Source organism: Helobdella robusta (genome assembly GCF_000326865.2).
Source record: "Helobdella robusta unplaced genomic scaffold HELROscaffold_19, whole genome shotgun sequence".
Taxonomy (NCBI): domain Eukaryota; kingdom Metazoa; phylum Annelida; class Clitellata; order Rhynchobdellida; family Glossiphoniidae; genus Helobdella; species Helobdella robusta.
Window position 1 is genome coordinate 1615330 of NW_008704034.1, and position 27217 is coordinate 1642546.

General features: G+C 34.8%; 5 protein-coding genes across 5 annotated transcripts; 4 read left to right on the top strand and 1 right to left on the bottom strand.

The window, feature by feature from the left end:
• The first annotated feature begins 378 nt into the window (after nucleotides 1–378).
• On the top strand, nucleotides 379–4797 carry HELRODRAFT_110936 (hypothetical protein). Its single transcript, XM_009016749.1, has 11 exons — nucleotides 379–449; nucleotides 637–695; nucleotides 1045–1185; nucleotides 1459–1587; nucleotides 1739–1819; nucleotides 1923–2609; nucleotides 2761–2894; nucleotides 3069–3341; nucleotides 3490–3793; nucleotides 3999–4163; nucleotides 4415–4797. The coding sequence occupies exons 1-11, from the start codon at nucleotides 400–402 to the stop codon at nucleotides 4672–4674; spliced, it is 2283 nt and encodes a 760-aa protein (XP_009014997.1). The 5' UTR covers nucleotides 379–399; the 3' UTR covers nucleotides 4675–4797.
• Nucleotides 4798–6806: 2009 nt separating this feature from the next.
• HELRODRAFT_77188 (hypothetical protein) lies at nucleotides 6807–7031 on the top strand (the record flags this gene model as incomplete). Its single annotated transcript, XM_009016750.1, has 1 exon — nucleotides 6807–7031. A coding segment is annotated over one exon (225 nt), but the record flags the coding sequence as incomplete, so codon positions are not given.
• A 3812-nt stretch (nucleotides 7032–10843) lies between these two features.
• HELRODRAFT_191237 (hypothetical protein) lies at nucleotides 10844–18207 on the bottom strand (the record flags this gene model as incomplete). The annotated part of the gene is made up of 13 exons (XM_009016751.1): nucleotides 10844–12130; nucleotides 12422–12513; nucleotides 12663–12741; nucleotides 12976–13141; nucleotides 13559–13661; nucleotides 14014–14107; nucleotides 14472–14541; nucleotides 14737–14863; nucleotides 14936–15041; nucleotides 15387–15685; nucleotides 16319–16701; nucleotides 17845–17971; nucleotides 18163–18207. 13 exons carry the CDS (start codon nucleotides 18205–18207, stop codon nucleotides 11200–11202), a joined length of 2622 nt encoding a protein of 873 aa, XP_009014999.1. The 3' UTR covers nucleotides 10844–11199.
• A 412-nt stretch (nucleotides 18208–18619) lies between these two features.
• HELRODRAFT_185484 (hypothetical protein) lies at nucleotides 18620–20549 on the top strand. Its single transcript, XM_009016752.1, has 6 exons — nucleotides 18620–18830; nucleotides 19108–19234; nucleotides 19363–19487; nucleotides 19602–19724; nucleotides 19816–19998; nucleotides 20226–20549. The coding sequence occupies exons 1-6, from the start codon at nucleotides 18729–18731 to the stop codon at nucleotides 20322–20324; spliced, it is 759 nt and encodes a 252-aa protein (XP_009015000.1). The 5' UTR covers nucleotides 18620–18728; the 3' UTR covers nucleotides 20325–20549.
• Nucleotides 20550–24869: 4320 nt separating this feature from the next.
• Nucleotides 24870–26941, top strand: HELRODRAFT_191239 (hypothetical protein; the record flags this gene model as incomplete). Its single annotated transcript, XM_009016753.1, has 3 exons — nucleotides 24870–25871; nucleotides 25977–26704; nucleotides 26854–26941. The coding sequence occupies 3 exons, from the start codon at nucleotides 24870–24872 to the stop codon at nucleotides 26939–26941; spliced, it is 1818 nt and encodes a 605-aa protein (XP_009015001.1).
• Between the last annotated feature and the right edge of the window lie 276 nt (nucleotides 26942–27217).

Below are 27217 nucleotides of genomic sequence, written 5' to 3' on the forward strand. Positions count from 1 at the left end.
CCTGTCATCAAAATTGAACAAAATATATTAAATTTAAATTAAATAACAAACAAAATTAATTAATTTTTATTTCAATCATTCATTAAATTAATCAATTAATTAATTAAAATAAAATTATTTAAATAATTTGAGAAAAGTGAAGCCCAGGACACCTCATGAAGATCAAGAATGAATTTTATCTAAATAAAAAGACAGAATGAGAAATTTTCTGTAAGATTTTTACAATATTTACCTCTTACAATCTCTGAATACGGGATTCTCGTAATGGTGTAATGGTTTTTTTTAAAAGATAGAACGCAACTTGTTCGTTCAATAATGAACTAAAAAGTGAGCTAAAAATAAATATGCGGAATTCCATTTTATTTTAAGGAGTCCTAATTGAAATGTACCGTTAGCAACATGCTACATTTTAAGAAGTGCAACAGATTTGTTCGTTTGATCAGCCAAAGGTAACAGTTTTTTAAATTCATTATTTTAATTTTACATTTTACCTCGACAAAATTAACTTTAAAAAAATTCACTATTTACTGGTTGCTTGCTGTCTTTTTAAAATTTAAATTAATAAAAATTTTAGTGAAATTCATTGGATCCTTCAAACAACTTGACTTTTTTTTCAAACCTGATTAAATTGTTTAGTCTTCAGGTTCGATTGTTCAGCAATGTCAAAATTAAGAAGGGGACAATCAATAAAACAAGTTAGTGCTAAAAAAGTAAAGTAAGTTAATTTTTATATGTAAAAAGTAAAACAATAAAACAAAAAAGGTAAAACAATTTAATTTAAAATTTTAATTCTATTAAGAATTTTAATTTTAAATTTATTATCAACCAAATCAATTAATAAATTAATAATTTAGGAAGTGAGCTGTGTTTAAATAGATTATTAATTAACTAATAACCTATTTGATTCAATATTCATCAAATTTAATTTAAATATCAATTTTATAACTCAGCAAATTTTTATATTTATTTTTCATATTACTTTTTTTAGCACTTTTTAGCTGTTAAAATTAATTCTAAATATCTAATAACCACAACAATGGAAAGACAAATGCCATCCAGCCAAAACTTCCAGCACATTCGATGCCAGCAAGATAAGAAATGTTGGAATCATTGCCCACATCGATGCAGGCAAGACTACTACAACTGAAAGAATGCTTTATTATTCTGGTGCTAATTCGACTATAGGTATATCAAAAAAAATTTTCTCATGTTTTTTTTTAAATGTCGGTATTTTAAATTGTATTCTTTTTATTGCATTGCTGTTGAAATTTTTAATTGTTTTCTAATTAATCGTATTTTCAATTTTATTTTAGTTAAAATTAATCCTTAATCTAGGATTTTTATGGTGGATTGTAATGTTCTTATAAAAAATTGGTTAACTCTATTCTATTTTAATAAAATTAAATTATAAATAGCTATGAATACTTCTCAGTTGGAATGTTTTTTTTGAACTTGAAGGAAATGTGAACGATGGAAACACAGTGACCGATTTTTTAGAGCAGGAGAGAGAAAGAGGCATCACGATCATGTCAGCAGTTGTTCATTTTATGTGGAAGGGTCATAGAATCAATCTGGTTGATACTCCTGGTTTAAATTTTTTTTTCTGGTTATAAAATTTCCTATCATTTTTTACCTTCCAGATTTCTAACTTTTACTCTATCTTATATAGCCAGTGTTATGATTAATGTTAAAGCTGTCAATTTTGAGCAGTTTTGAAATTATTTTATCACTGAAACAGGCCATATTGATTTCACATGTGAGGTTGAATCATCTCTCCGAGTCTTGGATGGCGCTGTTTTGGTGTTGGATGCTTCTGCTGGTAAACATTTTTTGGCACCATTTTCTGTTTTGTTCAAATTCTATTATATTTTGATATTTTATCAGATTTGTTTTATTTCATTTCTTATTCATTTTGTTAACAGGTGTTGAGGCTCAAACACTGAGCACATGGAAGCAGGCGCTGAAATACAGAATTCCTCAAATTGCTTTTATAAACAAAATGGACAAGGCTGGAGCAAGTTTCTCCAAATCAATAAAATCAATTTCAGATAAACTAGGTCGAATGCCACTACCAATTCAGCTGCCTATCATATCAGCAAGTGACAATTCTTTCAATGGAGTCGTTGATCTCATTCACATGAAAAAACTAATTTGGAATATCGATGGAGATGGGAAGTTTTATGAAAATATTAAATTGGATTCCAAATTAGATGGGGATTTATTTGACATGGCTTCTTCAGAAAGAGATCAAATGCTTGAAACGTTAGTGAACGTGGACGAAGAACTTGGGGAAATATACATCAGAGACTCACATCTCACAAATTTGACTCCTGATCATTTGAACCAGGCTATCAGAAGGGCCACCCTCAACTGTCAAGTCCTTCCCGTTCTCTGCGGCAGTTCGTTAAGAAACAAGGCTGTTCAACCCCTGCTTGATTCCATCCTGACCTACTTACCTGACCCAATTGAACACAATCTGATTGGTGACCTTCAAGATGACGGTGTTAACAACGTTGACGGAACAATGGCGCTTGCTTTCAAAATTATGCACAACAAGCGCAGGGAACCAATCACATTTCTGAGGATTTATTCTGGCCATTTGAGTTCAGGTTTTATATCTCTATCTATATTTACTATTTTTTAGCGTTTGTTGTCGTTAATATTTATAACTTAAATGGCGATTATCGTTTTTTATACTACTGCTATTTTAAACATAGACTGATATCACAGTGTCGATATGATTATTGGTATTATAACTAGGCCTGTCCCTATTTAATGCAACGAAAAACTGCAAGGAGAAGATCGACAAGATGTTCCAGATAAACGCAGATGAGTACGAATACATCGGCAATGAGTCCAGGGGGAACATTGTGGCTGTCACTGGCTTCAAGGAGGTTCATTTTTTATTTCGTTTGTAGGGTTCATTCTTCTCTTCACTCATGTGTTCGTGTGTGTGTATGTTCTCATGCTTTTTTAATTGCGTTTCTTTTCATTCTTTTATATAAGCTGTAATATTTTCATGCATCTATAAAATTTGATAAAAATTCGTTCTTAAATGTTTTCCTCAGACGACAACTGGCGATGTCTTGTGCAGTGCTCAGCTACCATCGTCTTCATCATCACTTTTTGATGTACTCACGATTCAAGTTCCGGATCCTGTTTATTTTTGTTCCGTGGAGCCGCCATCACTTTCCGTGCAAAAAGATTTCGACACTGCCCTTGAGTGTTTGGCCAGGGAAGATCCCAGCCTCAAGGTCAATGTCGATTCGAGCACAGGTCAGACTGTTCTTGGTGGCATGGGGCAACTGCATTTGGAGATAGTCAAGAGTCGAATATTTACGGTAAGTCACTGATAAATGAGAAATTTCTTCTTTCTGATAGATGATTGTGATGTGGGGATGATGTTTTTATTTTTGATTATTTTAAAAATATTTGTATAATAATTTAGTAGAAATATTTGTGTGGTGATTCATTTGAATTCTTTTCAAGGAGTATGGCATTGATGCCGATTTAGGTCCATTACAAATCGCCTACAAAGAAACGTTGACGAGCACCAAGAAGGTTAAGACAGTTTTTGAGAAGACGATTGGTGAATCAAGATATCGTGTTGAAATGATGGCCACGTTTCATCCAGTTCATGAATCAGAAGAATCAGACAGTGCAACAAAATCAAATAAGAAAAAATCGTTATTCAGCATTTTGCCAAATCCCGACTCAGCGTTGGCTAAATATGGACTGAGGCCAAATTACGTGAAAGCAATCGAGGATGGATTGATGTCAGGGTTCTCAAAAGGTATCTCGCTCGCAGAATAATTTTTCTCCATACATCTAAATAAGATAAATAATATTGATAACTTTAAATAAGTTAACGTTATTAGTAATCTAAAACTAGCAATCCCATATAAGATACCCACTTGTGCACATGTATGTATACGAATGACAAGTGTACATACACACACATCACACACACACACTCACTTGTATGTTTAAACATAAAGGTCCTTTGTTAGGTTATCCTCTATCAAACATTCGCATGGAGCTGAATGAGTTTGTGACAAGCAGTAGGGCCACGATGGCCATCATCAGCTCCTCTGTGACTCACTGCGTTCGCGAGGCTCTCAAGAAAGATGATGTCCAACTGCTTCAGCCCATCATGAATGTTCAAGTTGGTGCTGCTGCTGCTGAATATGATAGTAATTTTAAGATGGTTGTGGGGATAGTTTCGAAATGGTATTATGATATTGATGGTTTTAACAGGCTTATTCTGGTGTTGGTGGTGTTACAGAATGATGACGATAATGCAATGATGTGGCGATAAAACGGATTGAATTCGGTTCTCAAAAACAAAATCCTGCTTTGTTGCAGTTTTAAAATTGATTGTCCCACCATCAATATTATTTCAAAATCTTTGCAAAGGTATTTACGACTCCGGACCATCTCGGCACCGTACTTTCAGACCTGGCGCAGCGGGAAAGCCACATTCTGAGCGTCAACAAAGAGGACGATAGCTGCCACAATGCTTCCACTGTGCTCGCGCGTACGCCACTATCTCGTTTGGAAGATTTTTCATCGGCACTTCGAACGAAGACTTCTGGGATGGCTTCCTTCAACATGAATCTCAGTTCTTATGATGTTGTTTCCGACAAATTACTGACTACTCTTTTAAACAATTAATGTATTTTAATATTATTACTGTTTTGTCATTATGTCTATGTCGTTTTTGCAAAATATTCTCTCCGATCGTGTTGATTTTAATTGCGTTACATTGTCATGAATAAAACTTGTTGAACTAACCAATTTGTAATTTTTATTCCTTTTCAGTTGACGTTCTGATTTCTCACTCATAGTTCGTTCAGAGTTGTTTGAAACTGCTGAGCAGTTTGCGTGTGCTTGCCTCCACTTCCCTCCGGCGCCCGACGGACATGTTTCAGTTGTAAGCAGCCACGTAGAGTAGAAGCTGTTAGGCACGTGACCTGCTAACAAATTACGACAACTGGAAGTGACACACGCACTCACGCACGCACGCACGCACAGAACACTACTTCCGAATGCGACGTACAACCGCTAATTATAAATTTATGTAATCGTACACGCGCGCATCCTTTCGACCGGTCAGCTCAATATTAACACTAATGATACGTACGACCTACCTGCCTTTCTTTTCCGCCATATTTGTTATTTTTATGATTTTCGGCCAGCGCTCGCTGGTGACGTCAGCAAGGGTAATAATGATAACGATGACGATGATGGGGAGGAGGAGGAAAATGATAAATGAATCTTGACGATATGTTAATGTAACTCTCGGTTTTCGTAAGTTTGTTCGTGTGTGCCCATTGAATGTTCGCGTTTACGTGTACGTGCAAATGTTTTCGTATGTGTTTCTATTGTGCGCTTATCGTCACGTCTCTGCTTTAATTTATGTGTACGTGAGCTGATGTGTGCGTGCGTGTGTGTGTGTGTGTGTGTGTTTTGACGTTGCTCGTGGACCACCAAATTATCGTTTCAATCGAGAGTGAAGTAAATTTTTCGAATTTTTACATTTCAATGTTGATGAATTGTTGTATCTGTGTTCGTAAAGTTTATTTAGTCAAAATTAACTTCATTTCATATTTTCGTGATGTTTTTTTTAAATCCTGCAATATAGACTCCATAAATAATTCAACACCAAATATTTGTTTATATATACATTTCAATGAATTTGTGAAAAAATGTACATAATCATATGAGCCTGGTAAATTATACTAACCAGTCACATACAATTTTCATTGGTCGAATACTTCCACGGAGACAGCCAATCACGAGTCTTCTTTGTTTCAGTGACTAACCAATGATGAACGCTGCATTGAAATGGACATGTCTGTATTAAAAGTCTTTATAGAGAGGCTTCATTGAATGTTATCAATGGACAAAAGCTCATTGAAATTTGCTCTGTTGTGGTGAATAACTCTGCTGCATTCATTTCTACTATTGAAAAATAACTTTTCAATGGAATTTCTAAGTTTTTTGAAATTTCGGGCTGCGCTATTGGCTTTGAAATGCTGCCATTTCTGTCGAAAGAACGTTCCGAAACCATTGTTTGTTTTGTGTGTATAGGGCGATTACGTTGGCTGGTTCTGAAAAGGTTCGTCAAATAAATAATAAAAGTGAAGATAATTAAAATAAAAATGTTTCCATACGAATGTTCGTCTTCATATTGCTCCATGCACCTCTCCAATCATTCACAACAGAGTTTCCAGAACATTGATTCAAATCACCAATACATGCACAACCATCAATATGCTGACGGTGCCAGCAGCGTCATAATGACGACCATTAAAAATTCTCCGACCGATCCTATCTCTTATAAAAACGAGAGAGATTCGATTTCTGTCTCAAACGTTTCACACGTCTCACCAACAAAGCGACAACAAACCACCAATGACGTACACAACAACTTCCGTTATTTCTACCAGCAGAACAACTTCTGTTACGAAGACGACAGTTTCCGAAAGTTGATTGATGAATCGAGAAACGACGACGACGACAATGAGTTAAAATTTAAAAACGAAATTCCGAGTGGCAAAATTTTGAAAAAATCACTTGCAGATGACAAACAAAATAATTCAACCATTACTTCATACTACGCTAACAACAACAGCAACAACATTCTTAGTTACATTTCAAGTAACAGCCAGCATAATTCTAATCATGAGGACATCAGTGCGAACAAGTCAAACAATTCAGACAACAAAACCGACCACAAGCATACAACAGCCGGCAGAGAACCGACCCAATTGAACCCCATAAAAACAGAACTAACCGCTAAAGTGAAACGACCGATGAATGCATTCATGGTCTGGTCGCGTCGACGTCGAAGGGACGTAGCCAGAGAATTCCCAAAAATGCATAACTCTGAAATCTCGAAAAGACTTGGAGCCGAGTGGAAGTCCTTAGAAGAATCTGAAAAGACTCCTTATATCGACGAGGCGAAGAGATTGCGTGCCAGTCATCAGAGGGACCACCCAGACTACAAGTACAGACCGCGACGTAAGATCAACAAAAACAGCCTCAAACAACCAAACCTTTCTTCAAACGACAACAGCATGAATTATTTTGTGTACGACGGTAATAACAACAGCAATAACATCCACAACGTAATTAACAATAACGAGTGCATCAACAGAGATGACGACATCGTCAGCAGTGGGATGTGTTATTATCCCAATAACAACTACGGATTAATCCCAGGAAATGAACATAAAATTAAAATTCCGGATAGAGTTGAATACGAGAATGTTAACGCATATTTCTCCGTACCATTCAACCAGCAAAGCTACGGACTCAACCTCTACAATAATTACTCCTTATATGGCAACGATGCTCTACTAAGCAACAAAAATATGAATTGCACCTCCTCTCACCAACTCTACACTCAGCAGCAACATCAACAACAACATCAACAATTTCTACCGCAACAACAACTTCAGAGGCAACAAGATTATTTCAACTACAATCCCGTTCCTAACTTCGACACAAAACAAACAGCAGCAGCAACAAATTTTTTTCTCGATAACTTCCCTCAACCGATCCAACATCACCAACAGATACGATATCCGGCAAATTCGAAGTCGTCAAAATTCGGCAACCACATCATCATCAACGGTTGCAACAACAACATCAACGATAACAACATAATCATCAACAACAACAATAACGTCAACAACAACAACATTAACATCAACTTGAGTATTCTGCATGACGCAACTTTTCAAGCTTCAATCACTGCTGCCGCCGCTTCTGCTACTACAATTTTAACAACCGCCGACCACAACACTGATGGAAATGATGATAGTGACGCAAACGATGATGACGACGACGATGATGACGATGACGCAACATTGGAAACGCCATATCAGACATAAAAATAGCTTTGGCAAAACATTCGATCAACGTAAACACGCTGAGACAGACATACGTAGATGAATTTAGAATCACAGGAACACGCAAACTGAACGCAGACAAAAGCAAGACACACACAAACACACACACACACACACAATTCTTTAGACACCTCCCAGCAAGTCACACTACAATTTGATTTTCGCGTTTTGTATGACAACTGCAACATACAAATTCACTCACGTACGCTCACCTAGGTATTTCTATCTATGATCGGCTATATACACACACACTATATACACATTTATGTATATACACATCTATACTATATATATATATATATATATAGAGAGAGAGAGAGAGAGAGAGAGAGAATGAGAAAGAGAAAGAGAGAGGCCCATTGGGATGACATGTTTTTAGAATATAAAAGTGATTGACGAAAATGTTGTGAACGACGATTCACGTAAATGTGTGTTACTGTCTAGATCTGCTTCTTGCGTAATGGTACGTGTGTGTGTGTGTGTATGTGTGCGTGTGTGTGCATGTGTGTATGTGCGCGTGTATATACGCATACATCATGCTTTTACATATGCGTGAGTTTTTTTTCTACTTTCTTACACATTCTTATATCTTTTTGTATATGTATATGACAAAATTCAGCGCATATCTTGTGCTATGAATCTCTTAGCTTTTCATTTATTTCTCTTCTCTAGACCAGACAGGCAATCCTTGTTGAACGTTGAGAATTTCATTACTTAACGCATCAAACATTCTACTGAGGTCGCCAACAGTACATTCACTAGCTAGTAACTTTTAACTACTTACATTTCTGTCTGTGGCACGGGTACTGTTGGCTCGGTTAGGCAAGTTTCAGCGTTCCAACTTTGTTTATTTCCTATCAGTACAAGATCTGAAATGTAAATCTGTAGTTGAAATTTGAAAATACGCATAGACTAGCACAATGGTGCACACACACACACACACACACACACACACACACACACACACAAACAAACAAATATAAGTAAAGTTTTGTGAGTTTGTGTGTCTGTTCATAAATCAAGCATTACGAAATCGTTACTTGTTACAAACGTACGCATACAAACATACGCATACAAACTCATGTACACGTATACAGAAATACACGCGTACACACAGATACAAATAAACACACGGAATTATCATCAGGTGTTCAAAGCATGACATATAACTTACATATACATATATACATATACACGTTTGTTTCGATAAGTAAAAGAGATACAAAACATTGGCAAAAACAACAACAGAAGCAACAACAATAATACAATAACAACGATAATAACAATAGGAATAACAACGATAATAATAACGATATAAACATTGATAATAATGATGACAACAGTAACAACAACAACATTTATGACAACGACGAAGATGACGTGAACAATGATGAATCCCATTTGCGTGACTGGTCTCTATTGTTCACAGCTTGCATTATCATCATCATCGTCGTCATCATCGTCACCATAGTCGTCATCATCATCACTATTATCATCTTTTTGTCATCATCACTTATATCATAACTATCTTTAAAATCACATCGAACATTTTGGGTGGAAATCTTCTCGAAACTTAAATGGAACGCTACTATCTCTGCTCTATCATATCTGTTATCATCATGAATATATATCCGTGGTTATCATTAATATCCACATTATCATCAACATCATTAACTATTATATTTGCGAATTTTTAACGATATTTCATGATCTCTGCTCTTAGCGTCTTCGTTTAATATATTTGTTACACCAACAACGATAATTCAATTAACAACATGAATAGTAAAAAATATCTTGAATGCGTTTGTTTAATGTAGAGGGCGGATTTAAGAAGGGGCTTGCAGGGCTACTGCCGCCCCCAAAGTTTCCACACAAATGCAACTCTCAGATTTTTTAATTTATATAGAGCCATTATACATCAAATACACTTACTCCAGTGGAAATCAGTTTGCAAAATATAATCATTGTTGAGTAAGATTTGAATTCAAATGATTTAAAATCGTTATTTAGCTACTTTATTGTTAATTTTGAATTAAAATTGAAACAATTCTAGATAGCCGATTTCGGTTTTTATTTCAGCAACTAAATAGAAAAATTATTGAAGAAAACACGCTAATTTTAATTTGATTAGCATTGTCGTTCTTTTTATATTAGTGTATTACATAGGTAGAAAATAAACTTTATACTAATGTGAATTATTGATATGATGAAGATGTACGGTTGAAACGGAAGGGTTTAACGTTAATTAGAATGTTCAGAAAACAAAGATGAAAAAATAAAATTATACAAAAAAAAACAAAAAAGCGTTAAAACATGTAAAGCACCAAAAACATGTTAAACCCCTTAAACTTATGAAAATAAAATTTGTAGGTAGGTGATATGAGTTAACTACTGTAGGCATGTCAGGGCTCTGGCTCTGAGAGTATTTTAATTGTAGGTAGGTGACTGACTACTATCCTTGCCGCTTTTTACTAATTTTTTGTGATGTGATTGTTTTCAACAGGCCAACAAAGCAAAATTTTCCCCGTCGTAAGGGGCTGCTAAATTTAGGGTTGAACTTGTCGAACTAAATGCTGTTACTATTTACTTTTTATCGGTACTTTTCATCACATGGATGTATTTGATTAAAATCCGAACTTTTAAAAAAAATGTTAAACGCCTCAAAATTTACAACACTTCAAATATCCATAAAAATATCCAGATTTTCCAAATCGTGTTGGTAACCTAACTAACCTAACTAAACTGAACCACTGAAGACTTGAGTCGAATTTTGTTACTTCGGCCAAAAAAATAATACAAATAACTATTTTTTCAAGTTATATATAACGGTTAAGTTAATATCTTGAATATAGTTTAATTACCCTATAATTTATTTATTTATTTAATTATTTAATTATTTATTTATTTAATCATTTACTGAGGAAAAACAAGCCAAATAATATGAAATAAAGAAAATGTACTGATTTGCAATCATAATTTAATAATAATCAAATACATGCAGATAAGAATAACAATAGCAATAAATATTTCAAATATTAATTAATTAATAAATAAATAAATTATAATAATTAATTAATTAATAACAATATTGAACAATTATAACAATTAAAAACAACAATAATGATAATAACAATAATAACATAAAAAAATATAAATAAAAAACAAGATAATTCATTCGTGCAGTTGGCGTATTTTGTAAAAATTACATGAAATTAAAAATATTTAATTGCTAGTGAATGAATTACAAAATTGTAAACAAAATCATTCTGTTATTTTCAATTTAATTGTCGACGTCATCGGCCAAAGAACAATTATCCGGTGTTTCTGAAAAGTTTAGAATCATATTCTTCAATATGTTCCTATGGTCTTCTTCGTAATTAAATATGTCGTTATTATTATTAATAATTATATTATCGCTATTATCATTATTATTATTATCATCATTATTATTATTACCATCATCATTATCATTATTACGGTTACAGTCGTCAAGGACGCTACTTCCATAAATATCATTAACCTCATCATCAACGTTATCATTAACACCATCATCATCTTCTTCTTTATCATCCTGGTGTCGTATTGTGGACCTGCTTAGTGGGACTTTATTTATAAACCTGGGGAATTCGTGGGAGCCAAAAATAGGTTGGGGAATTTTTAAGATTTTGTCCAGCTCCGGAAGCATGGATTCGTAAGTTATAACCGGTTCGACCATTTCCGGGATGATTAAGGATTCTGTAGATCGTGATGTTGATATTGATATTGTCTCTAGTGCCGCTGCTGCTGTTGCTGCTGTAGTTGTTGTTGTTGCTGCTGCTGCTGTTGTTAAAATAAGTGGTGTTGATTCAGTTGTTGTGTCCGTCGATGTTAACGTTAATGCCGATGATGTGATGCCTTCGTGACTGGGAATGATGATGGAGGATTGTGGCGTCCTATCTAATGACGTTGAGCTCTCTGATAGGCTGCTATCGAGAAACATGGAAGACAGTGGAAATGCCAGGGCACCGACCGTTATCGCGTCTGCTGAAGCTTCCGTAGATGACGTCATCCTCATTGTTGCTGCGATTGGCGTCGATGTGGTCATAACGGTAGATGTTGTGGTAGTTGTGGTTGACGCGATTCGAGTGACGAAGGTTTTGTGGGCGGGACCACCGAAACTCGGAGGCACGTGTAGGTGTTGGGAGATGAACGCGTTGCTCTGGTTGCCATTGCTACGTGAGATTATGTGAATGAATGAGCGACTGAGCGAGAAAGAAAATGAATGAATGAATGAATGAATGAAAAAATAAATTAATGAAAGGGCAGGCAAAGAATAAATGAGTGACCGAGCAAACGAAAAAATTGAATGAATAAAACGATTTATAGAAACTTGAAATTATACAATTAAAAAAAGTGAGCATAGACGTCTTGTCGTCGTCATCATAATCATCACCACCACCATCGTCACCATCACCATCATCATCATCATCATCACCATCGTCACCATCACCACCATTACTTACTATACAACGCCGAGTTTATCATTGAGTAGCGTATAAAGGTTGGCCAAGGTCATACCAAGCTGACTTGTTGCAACCCCGCAGTAATGACGTAACTAGGGGATGGTGATGGTGATGCAAAGAAATAAAAACATACAAACACATGAGAATATGATACGGTAATCAAACAAACAAACAGACAAACAAACAAACAGATGAACAAACGAACGAACGAATGAACGAAAAACATTAATATCTATCTTACCTGGATAATATTTTTATTCAACAAGAAGACCGCATAATCAAACTGAAAACGATCCCGGCCCTTGATGGCAAGTGGAAATCTGAAAATGATGACGTCAATGATGATGATGATGATAACGATGATGATAATGTCGACGATGATGACGATGATGATGATAAAATCTCGATAAAATGTCTGGCGATAACAACGACGATCATTAGAATAAAAACAACAACAACAACAACAACAACAACGATGATGTCATATGGTAAAATTAACTAAAACATGGCGAAACAGCCCCACCCTACCCTCCCCTCTCTATGTAGGTACTAACTCTCTCTCCTTGGCATTCAGGAGATCGATGATGTCATCACGGACGGACGACGACGAGCCTGCGTTTCTGATTGGATACCTCAGCGGTACGTCTAGGAAGAAGCTGACCATGCTGACGAGGTGGGCCGTGTAACCGAGAGCGACTGAAATCATGACGTCATCCTGCCCTGTGGTTGTTTAATGGAGAAATGGATAAATGGATGGATGGCTAAATGGATGAATGGTTAAATAGATGGATAGTTAAATTGATGAATGGTTAAATGGATGGATGGCTATTGGAGGAATAGTTAAATGGATAGTTAAATGGATGGATTGCTATTTGGATGAATGGTTAAATGGATGGATAGCTAAATAGATGAATGATTGAATGGATGGATAGTTAAATGGATGGACGGTTACATGGATGAATAGTTAAATGGATGGATAGTTAAATGGATAGATAGCTATTTGGATGAATGGTTAAATGGATGGATAGATGGATGAATGAATGGATGGAGGATTAGATGGACGGATATATAGACGGAGATATATACAATTTATGACAATAACGTTAATATTTAATTAACATAATTAATTAAAGCTACCAAGCATGTTTTCGGATTGCGGCAGGTGTACATTACAAATGTAATAAGGTTCAGAAGCAATCCTCTTTGCCGCTGGTGACGATGACGTAATAACATTGTCGGGCTGCGTTTTTTTTTCGTAATTTATTTACAAATTTTAAAATAGTAAGCGCTAAATAAACGCGGGTATTTATTTTTTTTTACGTAAGTTGAAGAAGTTGATCATGTCTGAGGAAATAAAATTTTCTGAAACACAAACAAAAATCAATCTTGAAATGTAAAATATTTGTTACTGAAAAGTGGGAATACATAAAATATGTTAACAATCTTTTCGTCGCCACCACCATCATCACCATTACTATCATCATCATTATCGCCATCATCATCTTTTTCATCATCATCATTACCATCATCATCGTCTTCATCATCATCATCATAATTACTATCATCATCATCATCACCATCATCATCATCACCTTCCCCTTGGTGATAGGATAAATAGTTGAGAGATCGGTGAGCAAATATTTTCTCCGATGTACCAATTGCGTTCCAACCTTTATCAGCTGCTCTCTGGTGGCGATGATGACGACGACGACGATGATGATGATGTTGGTGGTAATGGAGATGATGATGGTGGTGATGATGGTAATGGTAATAATGATGATGGTGGTGGGGAGGACGAAGAACGTGATGACGATGTTTTTGCCGATTGTTAGTGAAATAAAAATTAGACCGAAAACCGAATAGTCAATTGATCAATCCAACTAACCAGCCAGTTAGTCATCCATTCAACCGGCCAGCCATCCATTCAACCAACCAACCAACCAGCCAATCAGCCATTTAATCAACCAACCATCTATTCAACCAACCAGCCAGCCAGCCAACCAGCCAGCCAACAAATTGGCTGATTACTACCAACCTGATATCAAAGTACCCCTTCTTCTTCTCATGCAGCTCGTCCCAGGAGACTGCCAACTGTTGCGTATTTTCTGTCATCACTAAATCTATTTTTATATCAGAAATATCAATTCCATCATCATCCTCATCATCGTCGTCGTTGTCACCATCATGATTATCATCATAACTATCGAGGTTGTCATCATCGTCTTCATCACTTTTCAGATTGTCATCATTATCATCGCAATCATTCATCATCATTACATCATCATCATCATCATCACATCATCATCAAAACCAACCATCGATTTCATTGGATGACCTGATAGACTCCAGTTTAGTTTCCTCAAGCAGACGTGCTGACCTCCTCTGCTCCAACTCCCTCCTCAACCTTTGAACTTTGATCTTCATTGCATTTAGCTCATATCGCTATGTATAACAACAATAATAATAGTAAGAATAAGAAGAAAAAGAAGAAAAATAATAATAATAATAAAATACTTTGTTGTATTTGGACTGTCTCTCAGTAAGGATGGACGTCACAGAAGTTTTTAATTTCTCAACTTTGTCCTTTAATTCTTCTACGGCATTCAGTGTTATCTGCAATCTGATGATGATGACAACGACTATGACGATGATGATAGCGATCTTTATCATCATCATCATTATCATGATCATCATTGTCATCATCATCATTATCAGCATCGCCTTCTTTATCAGCAGCATCGAATCAATCAATAAATTATTTAATAAGCCAGTCAATAAATAATGAATACAAATGTCTAGAAGTCAGTCAATCAGTCAACCAATCAATGAACCGACCAATCAATGAACGAACCAATCAAAAAAAACTAGTCATCCAACCAACCAATCATCCAACTAACCAATTAAGCCACTAACCAGCCAACCAATCAATGAATCGACCAATCAAAAAGAAAACCAATAGCAAAACCTTTTTAATGAATCCAATCTATAAGACAATCTCTGTTGATTTATGCTGACGGCAACTCCAACTTTGCAACCACTCTTACCCCCATCACCATCCTTCCCGTCGCCATCATCATCATCATCTTTATGATGATGATGATGATGAGGATGATGATGGGGATGAATGTTAGTGGAAGTGTGCTGCTGCTGCTGAAGCTGATCATTGGAGGAATGATGCTTGGGGTGGTCATGGTCTGTAGGTGCCAGGCAGAACAAGCCATCGTCGAAATCCAGAACAATGGCGTTAGCATTGTAGACATGAGTCTGCCAAAATGATTGAATATCAATGATTGTTAAGATACACAATCATCAATGATTAAGATACACAATCATTAATAATTAAGATGCACAATCATCAACGATAAAGATACACAATCATCAGTGATAAAGATACACAATACTCAACGTTAAAGATACACAATCATCAACGATAAAGATACTCAATCATCAGTGATAAAGATACACAATACTCAACGTTAAAGATACACAATCATCAACGATAAAGATACACAATCATCAGTGATAAAGATACACAATACTCAACGTTAAAGATACACAATCATCAACGATAAAGATACACAATCATCAGTGATAAAGATACACGATACTCAACGTTAAAGATACACAATCATCAACGATAAAGATACACAATCATCAGTGATAAAGATACACAATACTCAACGTTAAAGATACACAATCATCAACGATAAAGATACACAATCATCAACAATAAAGATACACAATCATCAATGATAAAGATAGACAATCAGCTGATAGCGACAACGATGTCTTAAAATGATGATGTCATCTCTAAAATAGAACGAAAATCGAGAACGAAATCAATAGATGCAAATTGGAAAAAAAGGAAACACCGAATGAATATGACTCATGACAGACATGGTGTAGAGAGATGGGAACAAGATTTTTAAAATTTGCTTCTAATGTTGTTACTAATACAATGCTGTCACTGATGTTGTTGTGACTATTGTTGTTGTTGTTGTTGTTGCAGATATTAATGTCATCACATTTGTTGTTGTTGTCACCGTCATTGTTGTTGGAGTGGCAAATGTTGTTTATGTAGTGGTATCTGTGGAATGTCTGGTAGCTTATGTCATTATAGCTGACGTTTGCATATGGTTCACTGTGTTCATCATCCGTGTTGGTGTTGTTTGTACATGGTTCATTCTGTTCATCACCACCATCCTTATTATTGTTGTTGTTGTTGCTGTTGTTGTTGTTAGAAATGGTGGTAGCAATTTGATTAATCTTATTTTTACACTCTGCAAAATTTTGATTGATGTCATCGTTGTTGTTGTTGTGGTTGTTGTTACTGTTACTCTTGTTGTTGCTGCAGTCATCATCAGTGGCAATACACCAAACCTTTATGCACAGGTCTGTATCGAAAAAAATATTAATTGAAAACACATTCAAAAAAGTACTATCCAAAGAACAAATAATACAGAGAATAAAAAGTACAAAGAATAAAAAGGACAAAGAACAATAAAAAAAAGTACATTCTTAGAGGTAAACATACAGTGGGAGGCTAATTGCGTTGCACTGACAACACCTGGTCTAATAATGTGGATGTTCTCCCATCTTGGGTTCTGTGTGCGTGTGTGTACGTGTGAGTATGCGTGTGGTGTGTGTGTGTGTGTGTGTGTGTGTGTACGTAGATGTGTGTTGGGATTAAAATGGGGTAGTTTATGATTTTTAATGATTAGTTTATAGTTTATGATTATTATATAACAAAATGATATAAAGTTATGAATGGATTTTTGGCATAATATTTAGATGGAATTTTAATAATGAATGAATGAATGAAGGAATGAATGAATGAATGAATGAAGGAATGAATGAATAAACGAGCGAATGAGTGAATGAATGAATGAAAAAATTAATAAATTAATTAATAATATATTACCAGAGTGCCATTGCAGAGTTCACTTGTGTAGAATGCTTTTAAAAGTAAAAAAATTAACCATAATATTTTTAACTGTATAAAGAAAAGCATCATCTTTGTCATCATCCTCATCTTCTTCTTCTTAGCCACCACCATCTTCATCATTATCATCATCCCATCATCATCTTTACAACCATTCCAATCATCTTTTATTATGTGCATTAAAATAAAAATAAATAATTATGTGTAAATTTTGCCAGCAAACATTTCTGAATGTAGTAATCAATAAAAAAGACACACACATGCACACATATACCTTTGCAGAACAACCAATGCAGAACACACACACACACACAATGTATACATGTATTAATAACTTTAGTAATATTTAACAGAACATTATATCCACATGTACTATAATATAATACAAATTAAATACATATACACACACATATACATATACACAAATATATACATACACACATATACATACCCATGCATACACATACATATACACACACACCTGTAGAATTGCTATCTTTATGTAGAGTAAAGAATAATGAGAAAGAGCAGAGTTCCACATAGCTGTTAATCTCTTTCTTCAGCCTCAAATTCTTTAGCATGATGCCTTTCAAGTGCCTAACTCGCCTCTGTGGGGTACATTGTCAAGAATTAGTGAATTAAACTCGTGAATTAGTGATTATAATAATGAATGATTAGTGAATGAATGCTATAATGATAATCTTATCATAATAGTATTAGTCTTTACTCTTTAGTGTGATACACATACATACACACTGTGAGGTGAGAGTCATCATTACCACAACAGAGCCATAAGTACCTGTTTCAGAAAATAATAGTTGTCACTGTTTGGTTGTGAATGCATCATCATCAGGAGGTCGTCAGTGGGGGCGTATTTCGCAACCCAATTTTTTATTTTTCAATTATTTTGTAAAAAAAATTGTAGAAAAATAAGGAAGGGGCAGATGCAACAAAAACAGCACATTCAATTGTTGCAAATATTAAATGACGGACTTACAAATTTTATGTTTTATTATTAATAAACAATTAACGTCTGAAAATGTTATTCAAATTTACGTCCACTAATTCGTTTCATGTAATTTGAAAGAAATTATTCACTATGAAGGCTCGCTCCGCACTGTTTTCATTTTTAATTTACTTATTTAAAAGGGAATTGAAGTTTAATTAGGCGTACAGTTTAATTAAAACTAAAAATAAAAAACATTTCTCAGTAATAACAATTATCAAAAAATAAAAATAATTTAAATTTTTTTTATGTAATTATTTAACATTCAGACTAAACCAAAAAAATTAAAATATATGCGTTTGTGACATAATCGAGGAGTCTATGTTTCTTAAAAATTTAAAAGTGAATAAACAGCAAAAATGACCAGTTCGTATGACAGAGCAATTACTGTTTTTTCTCCTGACGGCCATTTGTTCCAAGTGGAGTACGCCCAGGAGGCCGTCAAGAAGGGGTCCACCGCCGTACGTTCCCATTCGTATTTTTGTTGTACTAAACATCTCTTTCTCTGCGCTGATGTTTGGTTTCTCTACCTGCCTTTATCATTTCTCTATCTTTCTATCTATCTTTAGTTAATTTTTTAATCTTATTTTATTTTCATCCGGATTGTAATAAATAAAATGTGGACTATTTTTGTAATTATCGAAATTAGTCATTACCTTTATTAGTTATAGGATTTAATTTTCTGCTAAATGATTTCTTTATTTTCAAATTCAAATTAATTTCTATTATCGTCCACAGGTTGCTGTCAGAGGGACGAATGTTGTAGTCTTGGGTGTCGAGAAGAAGGCGGTCGCCAAATTACAGGAAGATAGGACAGTTAGGAAAATTGCACTTCTTGATGATCATGTTGCTCTGGCTTTTGCAGGTTTGTCAAGATGTTTTTTTCAATTTGTGTTATTTTAATTTTATGCATTGAGTTTCAGTTGGGTGAGACTTTTCCAGAAACTTTTTTTAATCATTATGTTTTACTTTTTAATATAATTTTTTTTCTAGGTTTAACTGCTGATGCCAGAATTTTAATATCAAGAGCCAGAGTGGAGTGCCAAAGTTACAAGCTGACAGTTGAGGACCCAGTAACAGTTGAATACATCACCAGATACATTGCACAGTTAAAACAGGTTCCCATGCTTATTTTTCATGAAATTTTTAATTTGAGTAGTTCATTTAAATTTTTTTTTCATATTTTTCAAACATTCATTATAAATGATTTAAAATGCCATCTTTTCTCACAGAAATATACACAGAGCAATGGTAGGAGACCATTTGGATTATCGACACTAATTGTTGGTTTTGATTATGATGGCACCCCACGTCTCTACCAGACTGATCCCTCAGGAACACACTTTGAATGGAAGGTACAACTAATAACCACAATTTAAATATAAATTTTACATTTAATTCAACTCTCATAAAGTTTTAAAAAAATTTCAAATCATCTTATTTTAGGCGAATGCCATAGGCCGAAGTGCAAAAACAGTGCGAGAGTTTCTAGAGAAGAACTATTCAGAAGAAGTTGCAGTATCTGATAGGGAGACCATCAAACTAGCCGTGAAAGCCCTCCTGGAGGTTGTTCAATCAGGTAGTAAGAACATGGAGGTAGCTGTCATGAGGAAAGATCAGCCACTGGAGGTGCAACTTTGATTCATCTCTCTTTCTTATTTTCTTCTGTTTCCATCTCCCCCCCCTCTCTCTCTCTCTCTCCTCTCTCTTTCTGTCTCTCTTTCTCTTCCTTAATAATTATGATGTGTGTATATATATATCTTAATGTAAATATATATATATACATTAAATATATTAATGTTTATGAATGTTTATTCATAATTACAAGTTATTGTGAATATTTATGAATTCATCAGATACAAAACACTGACGTCATTGATGAGTTGATCAAAGAAATCGAAAAAGAGAAAGAAGAGGAGAACGAGAAGAAGAAAAAGAAACCTCCAACTCAATAATAATGAAAAAAAATAATATCAATAATAATAATTCATTACGTCAACTATGGTATTTTAATTAATTTATATCATAAAGTTCAATTAAATTAAGGTTAAATTCTTGTTAGTTTGTACTTTTAACGTGGTGACGACGATGAAGGGGTTTCATTCGTTCGTTCGTTGATTTTCAACACTCAGCCATGTTCGTTATGTTTGTTCGTTTTTTTACTTGTTAAATATTCAAAAATAGAATTTTTTCGTATGTTTGATTTGAGATCGAAATTTCTATTGGAATTCGGTCTCTTCTATTCGTTGCGTTAGTGCCAGCAAACTGTTTCTGAATTAAATAAATCAACTGTATTCGCGATATGCATGCGCATATATATATATTGCAGGCAGTTTCAAATTCTACTGCAGAAAAATTCTCTAGTGAGCTTATGCTAGAGTGATTTTGTGTGATACGAAGCTGGTAGAAACGAGAAATCTGAGACGGATGGTAATTAAAATATTACTACTAGTCGAATAGATAGATAAGTAGATGTAATTGATGTTATTTAGTATGCGTGTATTGGTGCTTGGTGGGTAAGTTGATGTAATTGGTGTTATTTATATACCATGTATAATTTCGGTACGCACATCGCTGAACTCACCTGCCTGTTTTTATCATCTCAGTACATATAATCATGAACACACATACATACATATATGCCTACATACATATATGCATACATTGATACATACATACAAAAATATATACACATGTATATCACTATCTCACTGATCCATCTAACCAATGGTTTTGTGTTTACCTGCATGGTGAACGTTGAGCTGCTGTGTTCTGATCAATCGTTTAGTTTTGTAAGGTGCTTATTCATACATATACGTAAATGAATACATATGCACATCCTATACAATATACATACATACACATACAGACGTACATGTATACTTACATCTTTGCTCTGATTGGCTCCTTGATTGAGAATTTTTCAGGTGAAAAATTCCAATTCGGATGAAAAATATAATAAATAATCCGACTCAAACTCCGGCTCCTCAAAAAATTCGATTCTGGCAAAAATCTCCAACTCCGACCGACTCCGATAGTTTGCATCTTACGTTGTATTGCTGATTTGTATATGACCCTTTTTGGGGCAATCCTGAGATACACTGTCTTGACTGTGGCTTGTAAGATGAGTGGTGTTCAAGAGGACGTTTCTTAAATTCCTCACCATCAATCTTTCTTAATGTTGAACTTCTGTTCGACAGGTAGGTCGTTCCATATTTTGGTCAAAATACATACATAAAAATATATACACATACAGTGTGTGTATACATGTATTTTGAGTGTGTGTGTGTGTGTGTGTGTGTGTGTGTGTGTGTGTGTACGTGCGTTACCGAATGTATGGTATTTGTGATAATGATTACGATCGTAATATTTGGGAGTGTTTCGATAGAAGACCAGCTGCCATGAGCGTGGTGATGATTGAATGATGATGAAGAGATGATGATGATGAAGATGATAGTGGTGGTGTTGGTGATGATAGCGATGAATAATGAATATTAAAACAATAAAAAGAATATAATTAAGAGGATGATGATGATGGTGATGAATGTGGAGGTTGTTGTGGTAAGGCTAGTTACGATTCATCAAATGATAATGATGATGATGAAATAATAATAAATAATAATGATAGTGACAACGACGATGATAAATATGAAATAGAAAAGAAATATTGCGTAATCAATAAAATTACAAAAATTGCAAGAACAAATACTACAAAAAATAATAAACAAGAAATGAAAGCAATAACGTGAATAAGAAATAATAGTAACAACAACAAATAATAATAATAATAGTAGTAAAAGAAACACAAATGGAAGAAATAAAATTATTTCCAACATAACGGTCTGCTGGTTGTGTTTGTTCAAAAAATCATTTGAACAAAGAAATGCTACATACTTCTCGTGCAAGTGCTGAACGAAAACACGAGGTTGAACACAAAGATGAACATGAACAATGGGGATGAACGCGAACAATGAAGAATTGACAAACACAGAACATGAACGTACTACAAGATGTTTCAAAAGTGTACACAATACTGAACATTTTGTATGCTTTGTTGTTTAGGTATACAAAAATTGTTCAACGTTTGCATATTTGTATTTGTTAGTGAGTTTGTTTTTGCATACGTTTTGTTGTCTAAATGTCTGTGTTTTTGTATGTGTATTGTGTATGTGTGTTTGACATCAATTGTTTGTGACATTTGCGACATGTGTTAAGCATGTGTTGCTTAAAAACAGATGTTCGAATGTATGAGTTTGTGTGTATGTGTGTATATGTACGTGCGTGTGTTTGTTTGTGTGTGTGTTTGTGTGTTTGTTTGTGTGTGTGTGTGTGTGTGTGTGTGTGTGTGTGTGTGTGTGTGTGTGTGTGTAAGTAAAAACATGTTTATGTGCGTATATGCATAAATATTTCTCGCTCTCTCTTTTTCTTCTTTTCTCTTTATCTCTCTGTGTTATGTGTGTATTTCTTTATGTGTGTATGCGCGCGTGTGTCATGTGTGTGTGTGTGTGTGTGTGTGTGTGTGTGTGTGTTATGGGTGTGTATAAATGTGGTTCAGTGTTAAATTACGTACTAATATAATTTCATGCTAACCTAAAGGCACTTGATTATTAATGAAATACACAACTATGAGAGGAAATACGTCTTTGTGACTGTGTTTCTGTTTCAGTTTGTGCCTAAATGATTGTTAACGAGTGCATATGAATAACAATAATAATAACTAAGTAGGCGTACAGTGCATGTACGGGCAAGTATGCTATATAGGTGAAGTGGAATGTACACTATGCTGTGTGTACTACATGTGTACTACATACGCACCACACATGCACACCCACACACACACACGCGCACGCACACACGCGCACACATACACATTTATGTTTGTTTGTTGGTTTGTTTGTTTACGTTTCCATGTTACTCAACTTCCCAAAAACTATTCACTCCATGTGAATGTGTTCCAATTTTATAACGGGTGCTATATAAATCTAGTAATATATATATATATATATATATATATATATATATGCGTGCGTGTGTGCGTGCGTGTGTTTAATAGTCAGAAGCTTATCATCCCACGGAACAATCATTGATTTACAAGGTAGAGATCACTTTTTTATTACACCACTACTATACTACTACGCATATACTTTCTATAATTTATATGATAAATACACACACATACACGCACGCATACACACAATCAAACACACACACACCTACATACATATAAATATATATTAATATATACTTTATACTATATTTAAGGTGGAACATTGTATAGTAAATGTTATATATATTTATGTAGCAAAAATTTATATATGTAAAAGCTATATACGAAGATTATAACTGGGGGAATATTGTGTAGAGAAATTAGGCAAGAGCACTTAACGATAAAATTTACTATATCTGCTCGTTCTTTGTCGAATATATTTGAATTAGTTAAATTAAATTTCATATTTTATTGTCCTTATTATTTAAATTACATTTTAATTGATTTATAATAGTTATTATTGAAATAAACTTCTCTACAGTAACGTTTAAAAGTGTTGTCTATTAATATTTACTTGATGAAATGAATTTTTAATGCGAGCTAATTATTGAGGTGGTTATGATAAGAACATTTACTGTCGTCATTATCGTCGCGTCAATAGCGACAAAATTTTGATATTTTGGTGGCTGCAGTATTATATAATTAGTATTAGTTGTTGTTATAGTAGTAGTCTCGTCGTCGTAGTAGTGTTATTGGTGGTAGTAGTTGTAGTTCTACGTGTGGTAGTAGCTGTGGCAATGGTAGTTGTTGTAGCAACTGCAATTTTTTTGCGTAGTAAACAAGGAAGCACATGAGCGAGAAATTTTTCTGTCATCTAGTATCTACGTACGAACGCGTTGGTACAAGATTCGTTTCACGGCCGTTTCACCATTCACCGGGCCATTAGAAATTATTTAAAAATCATTTTACATCACCTGAATTGACTAACCGATGACGTCATAAACATTAATGCGTCACGTGATTTATGACTGGCATTTTGATTGGCTGATTAGAGTTTTAATTGACACCTGTAAAGGCAAAACTATCACTTTAATTGTTCTTTAGAATTTTATCTGGTTGTGTACACACGCACACACATATACTCTCACGCACACACACACATATACTCTCACGCACACATAGATCCAACACACACACACACACACACACACATATATATATATTATTTATATACGGATATATACGAACAAATCTATATTATTTATATATAAATATAAATACAGGTTTAAATCTTGCACTAACCTTTCTTATATTAAATCATTTCAATAAATTTTTAGCGGAAACATTAAAAAAAATTTGGAATTTATAGAATTTGGGATCTAACTGAAAACCTTAACATTACAGTTTACAATCTTTTTTACATTAAAAATAATCAAAATTTTGAGACTAAATTTGGGGACTAAAGAAATTTTTTTTAATTTTTCATCACCTCATGATTGTATAGAAAGGTAAGATGCCCATATACAAAATTACAAACTTTTCGTCAACCCAAGATCTAACGAAGAAACAACCACAACGTGAACAACATCAACAACAGCAGCAGCAGCAACAACAACAACATCAGCCGCAAACACAGAACCAACTACAACAATTTAATCATTTGGATAATTCCCAACGAAAACCAACATCCAACGAAATCTCTACAAATCAAAATACAAATAACATCAACTTGAGCAACAAAAGCAGCACTACAAACAACAACAACAACAACAGTAATTACAACACCAAGAATACAAACACTAATAAAAGCAACAGCAACATCAGAATCAGCAACAGCAGCAGCAAAACCAGCTTTGATCAACATCAACCGATCATCAACAAAAACGGCGACGTGACGTTCTACTTCGAGAAAGTGGTTGACACCACACCGCGCTCCAGCTTCTCCTCACCATCGCTATCTTCGTCCAACTCCTACTCCAATTTCATAAAGGCAAATTTGCATCCCCAGCAGCAAAAACATTCGATGGAGGAGAGCATAATTGAGAAAGAAATACGACTGCAAATGGAGAGAGAGCTGGAAATTAGATCGCTAAAAAACAATTCACTCAACAGAGCATCTAACAACCCTACCCCCATCAACAACATCAGCAGCAGCAGCAATAGCATATTTAGTCACAACAACAACAACGGTGGGTTGTACCAGCACAAGAGAAGCGACAGTATGTCACTTGCAGGTTCCGATATCTCCAACAACACAGCCACAACGAACACGGCATCCAGTGGCAGCTACTACACACCAGAGGAAGACGTTAACGGCAATTCCACAATAAGTCGGTATGTGAGGGAACAAAATGGAAACTTACATTACAAGAACGACAACATTAATAACATCAACGACAAGAACATCAACGGCAGCCATAAGAACACAGTCGACCACGATTTCACTGATAACGTCGATAACTATTCTTCACCGAAATCTGACGAAAATGGTACCAATAAAATGAATTATCAAAAGGTAAAGCGCCATTATTATTTCTTTCATTAGTTTCTTCCGACGCTATTAACAACTAACTTATATATTTTTTTAAATCATTAAACATTAACATAACAACTCATACAGAGATCATTAGTCCAGCCGTTTGCCGACGAGGACGATGATCCCCGGTTCAAATTCATCCAGCCGCAACAAGAATCGGTCATTGAAAAAGAAGTGAGATTGACTCGACAAAGAGAGGGTTCGCTGAGGAGAGCCAGAGGTTACCCGCTAGTCACCCACACCAACGAATTGGAGAGCGTTGTTGAAATTCCGCTCTTTGATCCGTCCACCAACAACGATGACAACGACACCTTTTCGAACAAAATTTGTAATAACAACTGTACAAAAAGTCTATCAAATCAAAAGCTAGATGAGTGCGACAAGTACATACAAGAGAGCGGCGCTAGGCGATTTGCCACGAACCGCCTGAAACAAGAAATCTTAAAAGAGAGGCAGCGAGAAATTGATTTGAGAAGACTGGGCAAAATAAATACTCTATCATCGGAGAGGGTTGCATTGGATGCAAAAACTTTAGAAGAACTAGCTTCCAAGAGATCAACCAGCGAGCTGAACATCAGAGAGGTTAGTAACTCGCACTTGAATCAAAAAGAGTTAACAAGCGTCAGAGACGTAGCGAGGCCGATGAAGAAGACATTAACGATAGTCAACAACAACGACAGCAGCTGCAGCAACGTCAACAACGAAACAACCGGCGGTCATAATGATGAAGATGCCGTTGATAACGATAATATCGCAGAATGGAGAATCGAGGAAGAAATTCTTGAATCGAAAAGAAGAGAAGAAGAGCTGCGGTTGGTTGATTCTTACTTTAATTATTTATGATTATTAACTAAAATAGACATATCATCAGTATGTACTACATTATCTTTTAAACATCGTGGTAATCAATTCGTCTCATATAAGAATCCAAAACTAATCGCTCACATGATAAAAACACCAGAGAACAGAGAAAGAACCTAGGCCTGCAAGTGAACACGTTGAAACCGCGAACCAACCCAACATTTGTATCATCATACAGAAGAATCTAGGTGCTATCATCGGATTGATATCTATCATCATTGGACGGTAGATACAAGACAGATAAGTTTAAACTATCATTTAAAACAATTGATAACGTTTTTCTTAGATCACAATATCAGTAAATCCGACTGCCTTTGATTCTAGTCTTAATAATCAAAATCTTTTAGTCAGAAGAATGTTGAAATCAGCGAAAATAATAATCTTAATGGAAATATAATCTTTTTCCAAAAAAGAGAATGAAGTAATGATTCAATTTAGCACATGATGGTAACAAATGTTGAACC